General features: G+C 48.7%; 1 protein-coding gene across 1 annotated transcript; it reads left to right on the plus strand.

Moving 5' to 3' along the window:
- The first annotated feature begins 794 nt into the window (after positions 1 to 794).
- Positions 795 to 2,845, plus strand: TMSB4X (thymosin beta 4 X-linked). Its single transcript, XM_004612187.2, has 3 exons — positions 795 to 943; positions 1,901 to 2,013; positions 2,414 to 2,845. Exons 2-3 carry the CDS (start codon positions 1,914 to 1,916, stop codon positions 2,446 to 2,448), a joined length of 135 nt encoding a protein of 44 aa, XP_004612244.1. The 5' UTR covers positions 795 to 943; positions 1,901 to 1,913; the 3' UTR covers positions 2,449 to 2,845.
- Positions 2,846 to 16,857: the final 14,012 nt, after the last annotated feature.

Below are 16,857 nucleotides of genomic sequence, written 5' to 3' on the forward strand. Positions count from 1 at the left end.
GCCGGGGCCCAAGGGCCGGTGAAAACGCTTCCCTCCAAGGGGTCCGAGGCATGCCACCGGGCCGGCGGCTCAGCAATCTCTTTTACAATTTAGGAAAATCAGAAAGGGGCCCCGTCCGAGAACTTCCTCATTGGCAGGCAGCAAGTCAGGAGCAGAGCTTGAACTTGACTTGTCTCAAGAGGGAGGCGTTGGGTTCCCGACCAACGCCCCAGCTGCGAGGCCCCCCTTGCCCAGCAAATGCAACGCCTGGCTCGGCTGGGTGGTGTGCCGGTAGAAATGCAGGCGGCGAATAAACGCTGTTCCAGGGATGGAACTGAAGTTTGGGGCGCAATCAAGGGCGCTTGAGCGCCCACCCCGCGAGCCAGGCGCAGACAAAGAGGGCCGGGTGGGGCGATGCCCTGCGCCGGCCCGAGAGCTGAGTCACGGGAATCGAACCCCTGCAACGGGCGAGGCGAGGCACGCGGCGCCGGCCGGGGGCGACGGGCATCGCACAAAGCCCGTGTCGCAGTGGAGGCAGGCCGGCGCCCCTGGGTGCCACCCGGGCTGGAGGAACGACACTCACTCGGGGCAGTACCCCGAAGCGGGTGCGCGCCCGCGAGGACGAGAAGCGATCGGGGTGCGATCGCCCTCCCGGGGAGAGCCAGCGCGCCAGGGGAGGGCCGGGGGCTCAGGGCTTTCGGGTTTTTTCCGCGACCTTCGCGGCAGGGCTCGGGCGCAAAGGTGAACGCGGGGTGGGGGTGGGGCGCGGAACCGCCCGCAGGGCCCCCCCCTCCCTCCCCGGGCGCCGCTGCGGGACCGCCCGCGAAGGAGTTAACCGGGCGGCGGGTGACGTCACCGCATTTGCATCTCGGCGCGGATATAAGGGCGGCGCCGCGCCCCGCCCGGCACTCGCTGGTGGTCGCTGCTCGGCTTCTACTTCGCTCCCGTCGTCGTGCCTGCTCGGGTGAGCCCCCCGCGCCTCCCCTCCCCGGCCGCTGCTCGCTCCTCTCGCCCTTCCCCGAGAGATGCGCGAGGGCGTTTACCCCCACGGGCTGTGTAACGGGCGGGAGCGCGGGGCTTCGCCCTTCGCGCCGTGACGAGCGTTCCGCGTTCCGTGGTGGTGGCGCGTGGAGCGTTTTGCAGCTCTGCAGCCGAAACGGTGAAACGGGGTCGGGCGCATCCCCGGCGGCGATGCCGGGAGGGCTGGGCAAGAGAGATCCTTTGTTCTGTTTTGCACCCACGGGCACCCCAAGGCTGTTTCTTTTTTTCCCCCTCCCTCGAGCCTGACGGTTTCGGGGGCCCGCGGTGAGGTGAGACGCGCCCAGATGCGCGGCTCGCGGGGAGGTGCGCAGGGGCTGCCAGGCTGATCGTAGCGCAGACGGGGCTGGGGGGGGTGTCGGGGCGCGCCCTGCACGCATTGTGGCGCGAGCGAGGGAGCGGGCTAGGGCGGTGGTCGGCGGCGCCGGCAGCTGCTGCGTCTTTGTGAGCCGCCGAGGGCAGCCACACGTTTTCCGCCCGTCGGGGTGGGGGGAGCTCGATAGGAAGGGTAGGAACGGGCGGCGCGTGCTGGCCACACGGCCCCCACCCCAGCAGGAGCTGCACTGCCCTTGAAAGGGCTTCGCTCTTCCCCGACCCCAGCTCCATTCGGGTTTTAGGCGTTTCCCGTTAGGCGTGCGCGGTGGGCGACCCGGCCGCCACCCAGGGCTGTGCCCAGCTGGATGGCCTTGCAAAATACGGCGGGATCGGGGGTGGGGGGAGTGTGATCTGCAAAGGAGGAAGCTTTTTCTTGGGGGGGGGGGAAGCGGAAGGAGGCTGAGGTGTGGTTCGCATCAGGAGATGGGAGGGAAAAAAAGCGGTGTCTGAGGCCGAGGAAGGCGGGTGGGAGGCTCTTTCCTCACTCCTCCTTCTGCTCTACCTGCAGCCTCTCTGCAACCATGTCTGACAAGCCCGATATGGCGGAGATTGAGAAATTCGATAAGTCCAAGTTGAAGAAGACTGAAACGCAAGAGAAGAACCCGCTGCCTTCTAAAGAAAGTAAGCATCGCCCCCCCCCCCACCTCCCGGGCGGACAAAACGCAGGGTGGGGAGGGAGGGGTGGTTGGACGGGGAGGGGCCGGGAGAAGAATTTGGGGAGTGGGGGGGGGAGTCTCAGGGGAGTGCGGGGGAGGAGTCCCAGCGGTTCGGGATGAACATTGCCTGGAAATATAATTCAAGATGGTTTTTTGGCAGCCGCCACCGGGTCTTGGTGATTTCATAATGGAATGTGTAATATATTTCAGATAACGGCGCCGACGTTTGCATCTGTTGAGCGTCAGGGTTTCGTGATGAGAATGCCTATCATGGGAAGGCTTTAGAGGGGGTAGCGGTGTGAGCTCGCTCTGGGTTACGTGGACTCCTCACCACTCACCAGCTCCATCTTTTTGTGTCTCCACAGCAATCGAACAGGAGAAGCAAGCTGGCGAATCGTAAAGCGCGGCCGCCGCCGAAATGCACTGTACATTCCACGAGCATTGCCTTCTTATTTTACTTTTAGCTGTTTAACTTGGTTAAGATGCAACGAGGTCGGATAAAGTTTAAGAGTTAAATGACTGTGCTGCCCCATTTCACATTTAAGATTTGAGAACTACTGACAACAAGAGGCGCCTTGCCTCCCCCATCTGTTTGGTTGGAAGGGAACGAACTTGCATGTATGTCGGGGGAAGGAATAGCTGGGCGGGACTCGCTGGGCTACACCTGGTTGGTTCGAAGTGTCCTGCAAGCTGTTAAAAAAAAAGTTGAACCTGAGTGCCATTTTTTTTTGTTTAATGGTTTAATTATATTGGAATGCACAATTTTTTTAATATGCAAATAAAGTTTTAAAACCTGATTGGTGACTGGTCTGGTAGTACCTTCTGCAAATAAGACCCTGGGGGGGAGGGGAATAACCCCTTTGGGGCATGGAGATAAAAAGACAGGGTGGGGGGGCACAGTAAATTATAAACTATAGGTGCATTTCCTACTCTGCATGGGATGGTTCACAGAAACTAGTGGTGAAATGCAAATAAGCTTGGGTAGGCCTACACAGATGAAATGATCTGCCAACATGAAGATGGCTGAATTTTTCTACTTGAAAAATTTTACAATTTACAAAATCACAGTTAGTAAAGCTTCGCAGTTACGAAGTAAATTTAAAGAACTTGAATTTATTTAGGGCTGGAAAAGGGCTGCTCAGAAGCGGATATTAAATCCAAAAGAGGGGGTAGTTGACTCAAAGGGCCTTGGGAGCCCCCCCTAGCCCGTTCTTTCAAGACCCTGTGATAAGGGGTGCATAGAGCCAAGTCTCTTCAAGGTCACCTGGGGAAAGGAGAACAGGCAGTTTTAACTGGGAAGAATGTCATTGAGATACCGCCCGCCGCACAACGGTGCAAAAGTTTCAAATACCAATCTCAGAACAGAAAGGGCCCCTTAGCTTGATTAAGATTTACAATGCAAAATGAAAATTCAAGAAGTTGATAAGCTGTCCTGCGGGAGGAGGACAAATTGTTGATCATTAGTAGACTGGTTCATTTCATTTCCTTTGCTCAAGACTTATTTTGAGAAATGCACAGGAAACCATTCACCTGTGGTTTATAATCAACGAGAGCATCAGGCAGCCCGCAGCCGCCCCAGGGGCGGGCGGGCCCTGAGACCAGATGATGACAGGGACCCCAGGCCGGGGGCTCAGCGCTCCCCAAGGCCTCCGCGGCCCGAACCAGGCCCTCCTGCCCCGCGTGGCTTTTCCTGTCTGCAAGGAAGGGTGTGGGCGCAGGGAAAATACCCTAGCGCATGAAGGCCGGCGCGGCGAGCCTTTTCTCGAACAATGCGAGATGGAATCAGAGTCACTGAAGAAATGGATCCAGCTTCAAAATAAAGTGAATGCGAAAGGGGGGAAAGGCAGTTTGTGGAATCAAGGGATGGTACATGTGACCTTTCTCTTCTGAGGACAAAAGTAAGGCAGAAACCCCACCCTGCCCCCCGAGAAACGCCAGTTTCCAACCCTGGCTTGCTGGGTGAGTGGGCTGGACGTTTCAGCACCCTCTGCTCCCAGCGAGGTGTCAACTGCACTGCTCCTGGCTGGGGGGTAGGCTAGGAGAGGCTTTATTGCTTGAAGGGGGGGAATGTATTTTTTTCCTCCCCTAGAGAGAATCTTCGCAGCAGGGGGTGGGGGCATTAAGGACTCAGCCTGGGGGTTTCTCAGCGGCTGCCTTTGAGGAGCTGGGCGCATTAGGAACAGGCTTGATGGGATCTGAGGCTGAGAGGGAGAACAGGGATTGTTCTAGGCCCTTCTAACCCCCCCCTCCCGGCGAGCCCGCCGGTGTACGTGGTGGGGGGGGGCTGGCGGAGGGCGCTAGAGCTGAAGGTCACCGGGTTTCGTTTCAGCCGCTTGCAGACTGCAGACACGGGGGACGCAAGCAAACGCAGCACCTCTTCACTTTGAAATCTCCACCGTTTCTCCCCTGCAGTCACGTTTCCCAGCGGCCGCAACGTGGAAGCGGCTGTTTTCTCGGGAGCCGCGTCGGAGCAGCGCGGAGGCGGCGGCTGGCACTCCGCGGGCTGCTTCCAGCCTCCCACCCCGCATCGTCCCCGCACCCACCCCCACGCCCTGTGGCGGAGATCCCGTCTGCTTTAAACGCACCCCCCCCCCGATCTATTTCCCCCTCCCCACCCCCAGGAAACCTCGCACACATCCAGGCACGCACTTAAGAGGACTCGTATTGGTATTGTTTCTGAACGAACCGGGTCAGTTCTCCCCCCTCCGTCCCCCCCGCCGCCCCTCGCAGCAGCCCCCAGAAAGAACAGTGCATCTGAGAAACAATAACGTAGCCACAAAACAAAAACACCAACTGGGCAGCCGGAGTTGCCGTGTGTCAATGGAAACATTGTGCGATGACCCTGAAGCACTTAACGCTTGATTTGCCCCAGTTCGCCTTCCTTCTGGCCCCGAGAGAAGCAAAATACCCCGCCCGCCACACCTCCCTCCCTCCAGTTGCTCACTTTCCAGAGAGGCTCACGTTACAATCAAAGAGAGTGAAACACACCAGCCCAAGGTTCAGCTAGATTTTCTTTGCGTGGAACAAGTCAAATTTTAGATACAGATGTGCCATTGGAGCACACCCTGAAGAACGGAAGTTTCTCTTTTTTTAATTTTGCTTTTTTGGGTCACACCCGATGATGCACAACCGGGGTTACTCCAGGCTCACGCGCTCAGGAATCACTCCAGGCGGTGCTCGGGGGACCCTATGGGATGCTGGGAATCAAACCGGGTTGGCCGCGTGCAAGGCAAGCGCCCTCCCCGCTGTGCTATCGCTCCAGCCCCGGAACAGAGATTTCTAAGGCCTGTATTTACCTGCCTGCTTTTTGCTGTCCAGATACTCAGTGTCCTTGTCCAGACACTCAGTGTCCTGGTCACAGTGTCCTGCCAGTACCAAGCCAACTCTTGGCAGTCCAAGACTCCTGTGGAGTAGTCTGTTCAAGCCTATGTTGATCTTCTCCTTCCAGGTCTAACATGCCTCACATAATCATGAGCACATATCTGGCCTTTAACATATGCTGAGTTTTTCCCCCTGTGAATTATGGAAACTTCACTTAATGTGCTAATATTAAGGTTACCTTTGAATATGTGAGTGCCACACCGCACCGCACAATATTAAATCTGTGTACATATATATAAAATTAATGAGCTAATTTGCCGTTGGGCTGATTTTGAGTCCACACGTAGGGCCAAAACGACTTACAGCAGAGCGGTGAGTAGGTCATCAGTTCATTCCCCGAACATTCACGGATTGCCCAGTCAGTGTTACCCCAGTGCAGTCATATAGATGCTATTCCTGGGACTGGAGCGATAGCACAGCGGGTAGGGCATTTGCCTTGTATGCGGAAGACCCGGGTTCGATTCCCAGCATCCCATAGGGTCCCCTGAGCACTGCCAGGAGTGATTCCTGAGTGCATGAGCCAGGAGTAAGCCCTGTGCATCGCTGGGTGTGACCCAAAAAGCAAAAAAAAAAAAAGATGCTATTCCTGCCCTTGAGAGTGGTCCTTTGGCTAAAGACAGCCTTTCTCATTTAGATCTGATTAGAGAATGCAAAAAAATAAATTAATCTTCTAGTTTTGAAGGTAAATGATGGAGCCTGGGAATTGTGGGATGTGTTAAGATAGGTTCTTTGCTGTTGCGTGGATTATTTTCACAAATATATCTATGAAGATTCCATTTAGATCCCTCCCGGAACTCAATGACGAATGAAATTTGATGGAAACAACCAGATTGTCGGCATCACAATCAAATATTTGATCAGCACAGAGAGCCTGGGCAGAAAAAGTCTTGCCTGTTATCTTTTGACAATCCTTCATGATGAATGCCCCAGATTTAGGAATGGGCTGGATGGATATTTAAAAAAACTCTCCTTCTTTCTCTTGAATTTCAGGATTTAGGTGCAGAGCGTCCAGAGAAACGCTGCTTACTGCAAACGCCTCAGGTTTCCTGTCTTCCTTCTCAGATTTGACTCACTGCAAGGCTGCCCAGAGCAGATATGATCGCTGGAGTTTGGAGAAAGGTGAGAGAATAAAAGGCAGTGACCCCCAGTGGAGGACAGCGCCCAGTGAGTCATGGGTCACGGCTGTTTACGAGCGTCCACGGCTTGGGGCCTAGACAGAAAAGGCTGAGTTGGGTGAGGATCTATTCGCAGCAGCTAGAGCTATTGCTGTCTCCTCGTGGAAACCGCAGGAAATTATCCCTTTCCTCATTACCGCACCGGGCTCTGGCATGGACTGATACCCCTTCACGACATGGGGACTCGGTGACAGTTTTCCCAGTCTGGAAACCAAAATATGTCTGAAGATTAAATATATTTTGGAAAGCTCAGAGAAAGCTCACAAAAGAGGGAGGACATGAACAGAAATTCAAATAAAGCCTGGAGCTTGGTTTTTCAAAGATCAAATATGTATTGGGTGCCAGTTAGTATTTCACAGGTGATGGTTTGAGTGGAGGCTGGAGAGACTCATTATTTGTTTGTTTGTTTGTTTATTTATTTATTTTGCTTTTTGGGTAACCACTCGGCGATGCTCAGGAGTTACTTCTGGCTTTGCACTCAAGAATCACTCCTGGGGCTGGAGCAATAGCACAGCGGGTAGGGCGTATGCCTTGCACATGGCCGACCCTGGTTCAATTCCCAGCATCCCATAGGGTCCCCTGAGCACCGCAAGGGGTAATTCCTGAGTGCAGAGCCAGGAGTAACCCCTGTGCATCGCTGGGTGTGACCAAAAAAGCAAAAAATACAAAAAAAAAAGGAATCACTCCTGGCAGTGCTCAGGGGACCCTATGGGATGCTGGGAATCGAACTTAGTTCGGCTGCATGCAAGGCAAATGCCCTACCTGCTCTGCTATCGCTCCAGCCCCTCATTATTTATTTATTGAAATTTATTAAGCACCCCCTGATGGTCCTGCTCTGTTCCAGTTTCCGGGAGCAGGAAGGTGAGTCAGACCCAGGATGGATGAGAGGCAAAGCCTGGTGAATGAACAGCCACAGACAGCATGAGTATCCCTGTAGGTCTACGACCATTATGACCTCACTGCTGTTTCTTCCCAGCGATAGACAGGCTGGGAGATAAGCTGGAACCAGACTATGAAGGGCCCCTGGGTCTGACTAAGAAGCTTGAAAATGACTCAGGTAACATGGCAATATCAGAAGTAAAATCACTTAGTCCACATGAGCCAGCTTGTAGACTCTTCTTGCTCAGAAATGTAGTTCCATGGAGGGCAGGGCAAAGAAAGAGTTGTCTGTACTTGTTGTCAAAAAAGACTATCAGTTTTATATTAATCTAGTTAGAGAAGGTAACATATCATACTTTTATTGATTTTTTAGTCCACATTTCAGTAGGACAGGCTGTAACACTTCTGCATTCGAAAGACTTCCTATGTTCATTTGGTATCAATTTTGCTATTTGTGGTAGGGCCACCTCCCGGGGTGCTGGTGAAGCTACTCCTAGTGGCCCTTGGGAGCCAGGCAATGCTAGGGATCAAATCCAGGGCCTTACACATGCACCACTTTAAGTCACCTGAGCCACCGCCCTCGCATGCTCCTACTCCCAGTTTTCATATGCTCTAGATAGAGTGATAACATATTTGAAATGGTTTAAATGACCTATCTTCCTGGGGAATCTCTGAGGTTTGCAGTGCTTTACATTAGGATTTGCACATTCAAAGTTGGCCTTCCACCAGGTATTTATTTCCAGAAGCCGCAGTCTGTAACAAATTACCACAAATTCAATGACTTAAACAACACAACTTCTGTTTCTCATAGAGAGGCCATAAGGCCAATGTTAAGGTGTTAACTGGGCACACTCCTTCCAAAGTTTCTAGGGACAAATACTTCCCTGCATCTTCTAGCTTCCGGCGGCTCCAGGACTTCTTGGTGTGTGACAACATCACTTCATTGTCTGCCCTTATTGTCACATGGATTTCTTCTTTGCCTCGCATTTTCTCCTCTTCATAACGGCACTTGTCATTGGGTTCAGGGCCCACTGGGGCGATCCAGGATGGTCACGACATCCTTCACGACATCTGTAAAGATTCCTTTTCCAAGTAAGTTTCCATTCACAGATTCTGCAGAATTGACATAGAGCTTTTTCGGGGCTGCCATTGAACCTGATCCAAATTGCGATCAATTGCTTTCCTCGTACAGGCAACGCCTTGCAGATGGTTGGAGGGGCAAACTGGTGAAGAGCACTGTGGGCAGAGCCATTTTACTAAACAAGGGCTTTGTGGGAAGAGAAAGGGATCATTGCAGTTTCTCATATCAATCAGAAAATGATTCCATGATATAAGGATGTATGTGGAAAACGTATAAGCTCTGTGAGTGGAGATATAGAGGCACAGGATGGAAGAAATAGCAACGGTTTATGATGAGTTATGTTTACTGTGATTACAGAGATGAATAACAATATGCATGGAAAAACCCATCGTCCTGGCCAATGAGTTGAGAGGTCCTCTATGCAAGTGAAAAGAATACCACCTGAAAAAATAAGTACATATACTGCTGTCTGTAGCTGGAGATATCAGTGCCTCAAATTAAGAAGGAAATAAAAAGAAAATACATTATATTATTGGAAGAAAGGACTGAAACATATAACCCTAACTTAATCCAGAAAGTTGAGAGTTCCATGAACTCATACGTCCAAATTTTATACACTGAATGCAATCCTCTAAGATTCCACCGACTACTCGCCCTTTAAAGCTCCATGTTGTAACAGATGCGCGAAGGCAGACATGCACCCCAAACAAACACAATGACAATAAATATGTGAAACTTCATTTAATCAGGGCTGCTTTTCTGGAAAGCGAAGTGGGGTTTCTCAACAGGACAGATGAATACTAAAAGGGACATCTATTTAACTCTTCAGCCCTAGATTCAAACAATAGAGTTTCTAGGTTAGCAAGACGTAGTCAATTGAATCTAGTTTTTGATTTTTTGATTTTTGTCTTTGTTTGATGGTACCAGGCATCATCTGCAGGGCCTCATACATCTGAGGCATGTGTTCTACCACTGACTCCCATCCCTGGCCCGAATCAACTGCATCGAACCCAGACCTCAGGTCAGGTCCATCTGCCCCAGAGAAGGGTGTTCCATACTTCCCACCATTTTCCTTTGGAACAAGGATAATCTCTTTTCTCCCTCTCCCTCTCCTAGAACCCAGTACCTTTGTGTACTGATGTCTCTGCACCTTCAGATTTTCTTTCCTTTTCTAATTTTTGGGCCACACTCAATAGTGTTCAGGGGTTACGCCTGACTCTGCATTCAGGAAGCACTCTTTGTGGGTTCAGGGGACCGTATGGGATGCCTGGGATGGAACGAACATCGGCCTCATGCAAAGCAAGTACCATATCCACTGGACTATCTCTCCAGACTCCATCTTTATATTTTCTTAGGCAACTGACTTGACCAAACTAGTCGTAATTGGTTCCCTGCTGCTATGCTTTCTATTCTAGCTAATTAGGTTGGGCCCTCTTTTGGACTCCAGGTCAGAAGGTCAGGTGAACAAAAGCCAGGAGGGGCCCTGGCTTGGATCAGAACAGTAGACAGAGGGCGAGGCCTTTCAGTTAGAGAGCGGGGGCCGCCATTCTAGTCTCTCTGCCCCACCTCAGAGCACGGTTTCTAAACCACAGGCCATGTCCCCTCGGTGTCATGAAATCAATTTAGTGATTCTTGCCAGCACTAAACAGAACAAAACAACAAATCAAAACAAATTAGTAAAAAGAAACAGAAGAAGAATGACCAGACTTTCTCATTTGCTATGGGGAAGCATTGTTTAATCAAACTTCCTTTCAGTTATTGGGGTGTGTGTGTGTGTGTGTGTGTGTGTGTGTGTGTGTGTGTGTGTGTCCCTTTGGCACTTATTGGCCTGTGATATAAACCGTTTATCTCAGGGTGAGTCAGTTACTGATACAGATATCCAAGGACATCATTCCGAAAGCTCCTGCCTCGTCCTTTCCCAATCGAGCTGCCCGTCCTAATCAATGACTTCACATGAATCAGACGCCTCATGCTCTGCTCCCCACACCGCCCTCACTGTAAGCCCTTCCCAGAGCTGATGTTTTCCATTCCTTCCTTGGGACTCCCGAGCGACAATACACAAAATGACCCAACTTTGCACACTGTCCCCAAACAAACTTGTCATTGTTCCTCATCAGCTCCCTAGTAGCTGGGCAACCTTGAATGCTTCTCCTAACATCTGTGGATTTTTTTTTGCTTCTGGGTCACACCCAGCAATGCACAGGGTCACTCCTGGCTCTGCACTCAGGAATTACTCCTGGCGGTGCTCAGGGGACCATATGGAATGCTGGGAATCGAACCCAGGTCGGCCGCGTGCAAGGCAAACGCCCTACCCACTGTGCTATCACTCCAGCCCCGTAACATCTGTGGATTTTGATGTTTCTGATCTGCCATGTCAGGGAGGGGAAGCATGGCCTGCTGCAAGGGCAGAAGGAAAGGAATATGGGCTCCTGGGATCTCAGAGGGACTCCGATGATAATCACATCTATAATCAGGTCTAGTACAACTCCTTGTGGGTTCCCGAACTACAAACAACGGTCAAACGGGGGGTGGGGGGATGGAGGACGTGAACATTAATATAAAGTCTACATTTTAAATTTTCTTTGTCCGGGCTAGATCAATAGTCCAGCAGGAAGGGCATTTGCTTTGCACACAGCCGACTTGGGTTCGACTCCCAGATCCCATAGGGTCCCGAGAGCACGGCCAGGAGTAATTCCTGAGTGCAGAGCCAGGAGTAACCCCTGAACATTGCCAGGTGTGACCCAGAAAGAAAAAAATTTTTTTCTTTGTTTTGGAACTAAACCCAGTGGTGCTTAGGGGTTATTCCTGGCTCTGTTCTCAGATGTGATCCCTGATGGTACTCAGGAAACCATATTTGATGCCTGGGATTTAAACCAAGGTTGCTGTATGCATGCTATGTGCCTTAACCCTATAGTATCTCTCCAGCCGCTTCGTTGACATTTTGTCCATTGTACTACTAATAGTAATTTTCTTCGTCTTCACTGGGGATTCAATCTAGGTTTCACGTGACACATTAGTTGTGATTTGTCATTCATTCAGATGAAAGACAAATGATCCTTCCACTGTTTTTTTTTTCTTTCGAGACACATATTTTCAGAATATGGTCCAGTTGGTTTTTAGAAGCCCCTCACTTTGAATTTGCTGAATGTTTTTGCTGGGTCACAATCATCATTTTTTGTAGGGATCATCTAGGAGGCACCTAATGGCAATTTGTCTCATACCCTTTTGATGATTTCATACCTTGTTTATATGCTTGACACCAGTTTCTCAGTGTAAAACTATTGGTTTCCCTCCTTTGTAAGAAACCTGTGGGGAGAGAATTTGAACCACAAGTTTCTTGTTCTTCGACAAAGTTTCACCAAACGGTTTTGGCATTTATTGCGGATTCCTGAATTGATCAATTCTTTCTTTCTTTCTTTTTGCTTTTTGGGTCACACCCAGCAGTGCTCAGGTTACTCCTGGCTCTGCACTCAGGAATTACTCCTGGCAGTGCTGGGGGACCATATGGGATGTCGGGGATCGAACCTGGGTCAGCCATGTGCAAGGAAAACACCCTACCTGCTGTTCTTTCGCTCCAGCCCCTCAAATATTTCGATGATGTCAGCAAAAAAGGCAAATTTCTAATGGTAACATTCAAATGTGTCTTAATACGTGTGTGTTCAACCTTCTTGTATCAACTAATGGATACAATTTCAAAAATGTTTATGCCAACAATAAAATTAAAAATAAGAGCAGCTAGGGGCTGAAGTGATAGCACAGCGGGTAGGGCGTTTGCCTTGCACGCGGCCGACCCGGGTTTGAATCCCAGCATCCCATATGGTTCCCCTAGCACCGCCAGGAGTAATTCCTGAGTGCATGAGGCAGGAGTAACCCCTGTGCATCGCCGGGTATGACCCAAAAAAAGCAAAAAAAAAAATAAGAGCAGCTAATAAAGTGGTCATGTTGATGTTGGGGCCGGAGCAATAGTACAGCACTTAGGGCGCTTGCTTGCATGCGGCAACCCAGGTTTGATCCCCAATGTCCCATAGGTCCTCTAAGCCCTCCAGGAGTCATTCCTGAGTGTAGAGCCCGGACTAACCCTTGGGCATCGCCAGGTGTGGTCAAAAAGTAAAATACAACAAAGTGGCCAGGTTATCACAAATCTTTTCATCTTTAAGAGTCAGCTTAGGGTTTGTTGGCAACCAACATTCTCACAGGTTATGGCTGTGATTTTAAAGAAGAAAACAGATACATGCATGTGAATTACATTCCCCTTAAGTTCAAACTAGATCTTTAAAGCTAATCGTGATCAACTCTGAATGTTATTTAGTTCCCACGAGGTGCCTGAGAAATTGCTTGTCATTAAGTGCTCCCTGCCTACAGCAAAGGTTTGTTTTGCTGGGGGCCAGAAGGGACGACTCCGCTCAGGTTCCTGATAGGGGATTGGGGCATTAAAAAGAAAACCTCAGTGCAACTGGAATGATAGTGGAGCCTGCCCCAGTCACTCTGCAACTGTACCTGGACAAGAAACCTGCTAAGAAATAAGCTAAGGAGCTTCAGGATTGCCAGTCAGCCTTGGGTCAGGTGACTGAGTTTCAGCAAGCCTTAAACAAACATCACCTGTTCTACTGGTCAAACATACCTTTCCGACATTAGCACAAGAATTATAAAAGAGATGTCTGGCCCACTTCCATTTTCTACCTGGAAAAATGTCTTCACCCCAATACTCCTGTTTGCTCATAACCATTGTGCCTATCCTATCTTCAGCTTGAGGCCAGTGCTAACATAGCTGCATACCTGGCCCATGACTCAACCCCAGAGTTATTTTCAAGACCAGGAAAAAGCCAGGGAATTCAGTGGGGACACAACCCCGACAGACCCACTCTCTGATTCATAATCACAAACGATAAAATATTTCTCCTTTTCTCATTTGGGAGGATCAAAAAATTGACCTTTCAAAATGGTTCTATTGAAACTTTGGAATACAGAGTCAAATTTACATGGATCAAATATGCAAACAATCTAGAAGGTGTATTTTCATTTCAAAATAATCCACACTATGGCTCCCTGTGGATGAATCTTTTTTATTGTTTGGGTGCCAATATATACACAAAATCAAATATTTTATTAAAAATTTAAAAAAATGTTTTGGTTTGGAGACCACACCCTGGAGTGCTATGGGGCTAGTCTTAGCCAAGTACTTGGGGGGGTTGCTTCCAAGCTTTGGTTGGAGGAACCCAGGAATCTGGCACCCAAAGACACAATCCATACCTGTGACACATTAACTGTGTCCCATGAGGAAGATTTTCATTTCCCCTCTTTTTTTACACAGTGCTTAAATTGTCTTTCTAATTTGGCATCTCCTACCCGTGCGTATTGGATATGCCAAGAACAGTAACAAAAAGTCTCTCAATGAGAGACGTTACTGGTGCCTGCTCGAACAAATCGATGAGCAACGGGATGACAGTGATAACAGTGACAGTGATAATTTGACGTCTTAAGGCTTAAAAATGACTATCATAAGAGTAACACAGGGGCTGGGGGGGCACATGCTTTGTGCCTCTTCAATCTCTGGCACCTCACAGCACCCCGAGCACTGCTAGGTGTAACTCTGGGGGCCTCTAAGCACCTTCTAGACGGTCCTGGTAGGTTTTGACACCGCTGCACCTGAGAGTGCCACATCCTCGGATACTAGCATTACATTCTCCAGCCCAGTTCCCTAACTGTCGTCAGGATTGACCCCCCAATCCCCTAAACATTGCTTGAGGGGTAGCCCCCCAAAGAATAAGACATATTTCTACATTTCAATTAATTAATATAGAATAGGGTGAACGAAAAAAGAAAAATTCCCTTCATCTCTAAGTCATTTTCTCAAGGTTGCTTCTGCTAAAACAGAAGCAGTTTTATGGGGGCCATTCTAGATGTTTCCTAATAGTGGTATTAGTGGCGAGACCCACATGTCAGGATTTCCAGAAACTTTGAGAGCTGGTGCTTAAACATCACCACTGTTTAAAATTAAATTATGTAAACTTACAGTGAAATAAATTATATCAAAAGTATAGGTGATATGTACTTAAAACTCATCACTACCTAATTATTTTACTGTGATCTCTGCTCTTGAGGTTAATAACATCTAGAGCATGCACGGGGAAGATACAGCTACCAAACAGCTCTTCTCAACTCCTTAAGAACTTTGTACCTCTACTGACAAAATGAATTAAAAATAGAAATGAAGAGGGGCTGTGGAGATAGTACAGCCAGTCAGGCATTATCTTGGAGGCGACCAATCCAGGTTCGATCCCTGGCACCCCTTATAGTCCCCTGAGCCCTGCCAGGAATGTTACTTGAGCACAGAGCCAGGAGTAAGTCCTGAGCACCACTGGGTGTGGTCTGAAAACTAAAAAAAAAAGAAACGAAGAATGTAAAGACAAAACACAAATGCCAACAGAACAGTTTTAATTGACAGGAAAGCAGCATTAAGGTGATATTTTTTTAGCTTGGGGGGAAAACTACCTACCTCTTCAGGCTGTACAAATTACTCTTTCACTTTCTTTTTTCAGATTCCCTAGAGAAGATCTGTCCTTCCTCAGCCTGAAAAAATATCCCCTCTCATTCTACTGGCACTTTATTTGTTTATCATTCTCCTGGTCCTGAATTATCCTCTTTACTCTCTTTCTCTGGCTCTACTTCTACCTGTATCTTCAGTCATGGTTTGTTCAAGGAGCTAAACATGACCGTAATTCTTCCTTATTTATACTCTTCCCTTCCCCAAGGCTTTAATTAGTTTCTTAAAACTGGTGACTCAATGATTCCCTTGGACTCCATGTAACTCTCCACTCCCCCCACCTCTCTCTGTCTCTTCTCTCTCTATCTCTGCATCTGGCTAGACATTTCACATGGTTATTGCTGAAAGTCATTCTCTTTATAGAACGTGTCCTCCCAGCTTGTCAATGCCATCATTATTGTTCAAGCCACGTGACAAGCCAACTGTATCTTGTTCCTCATCACTCATAGCATTACTCACCAGCACTGAGCGTCTAATTCAAACACTGCCCCACTATGAACCTCCTACGGCTTCTGCATTCAGGTTTTTCCTTCTTTATGCACAGCTTCTGCTCCCCCATATGACCTATCCTTGTTCTAATGATATTCCAACTCCCAAGTCATTTTGCATCCTCCGACAGGAATCTCTAGGTCCTCACTAGATGAATTCGGCCCTCCCCACATCCCCATGCTTGGTACACTGAATACCTAGAACTCATACCTCACTAGCTTAGCATAGTTAACTAGAACTCAATTTCCCTCAGCAGACTGAGTGCTCTTGAGCCGGGAAAGACAGAACAGAGCATAGCACAGAATTCTTTGGAGTATGGGGTTGAGAAATACAAGTTGGGCAGTGTTCTATGGAATGCACTGCTACATATAGGAAACTTCCCATTGTGTAGGAAAGAACAAGATCTCTCTATTTTGGGGGTCACAAATTCATGTTTGTACAGGTGACTATCAGTGAGAACTAGAGAGGCCATGCTCTATCAGGAGGGGAAGCAATGCCTTCATGGATCCAGCCAACGCCCATAAGGAAACATGAAATTTCTTATTTTTAAAGAGAAGGTATAAGTAGGGATTTGTAAATGCACAGTTTCTTAAGTTTGAATAACTGGTAACTGCACGGTAGCACTGTAGCACTGTCATCCCATTGTTCATCTATTTGCTTGAGCGGGCACCAGTAACATCTCCATTGTGAGACTTGTTACTGTTTTGTTTTGTTTTTTGTTGTTGTTCTTGTTTTGGTTTTGGCATATCAAATACGCCGCAGATAGCTTGCCAGGCTCTGCCAAACTGGTCACTAGAATATCTTAATCTTTCTTTTTTTCTTTTTTGCTTTTTGGGTCACCCCTGGCAATGCACAGGGGTTACTCCTGGCTCTGCACTCAGTAATTACTCCTGGCAGTGCTCAGGGGACCATATGGGATGCTGGGAATCAAACCCGGGTCGGCTGTGTGCAAGGCCTTACCTGCTGTGCTATCGCTTTAGCCCCAAATAAACATAAAATAAAAAGAAGAAAACCACACATACACAAAACCCCATAATTGTATGACTTAATGTATTATTAGACAATGAACAGCCAAGTCCTGAAACTATCACACAGGTCAAGAAATGGAACTTTGCCACCTACTCCAGGAACTCGATATGGGCCCCAACCCAGTGTCAACATATTAACCACTCCCTTTCTTTTAGAGTAATACTTTGCTTTTGCCTCCTTATGCTTTTATCATCTAGATACACATCCCTAGGTATTATATTCTTGCTAAGC

Source organism: Sorex araneus, chromosome X, assembly GCF_027595985.1.
Source record: "Sorex araneus isolate mSorAra2 chromosome X, mSorAra2.pri, whole genome shotgun sequence".
In the NCBI taxonomy this organism is placed as follows: domain Eukaryota; kingdom Metazoa; phylum Chordata; class Mammalia; order Eulipotyphla; family Soricidae; genus Sorex; species Sorex araneus.

Excerpts from the sequence above, each read along its gene's own strand:
- TMSB4X (XM_004612187.2), top strand. The coding sequence starts at position 1,914 with ATGTCTGACAAGCCCGATATGGCGGAGATTGAGAAATTCGATAAGTCC. Across the intron at positions 2,014-2,413 it reads CCCGCTGCCTTCTAAAGAAA|CAATCGAACAGGAGAAGCAA; the intron begins GTAAGCATCGCC and ends GTGTCTCCACAG.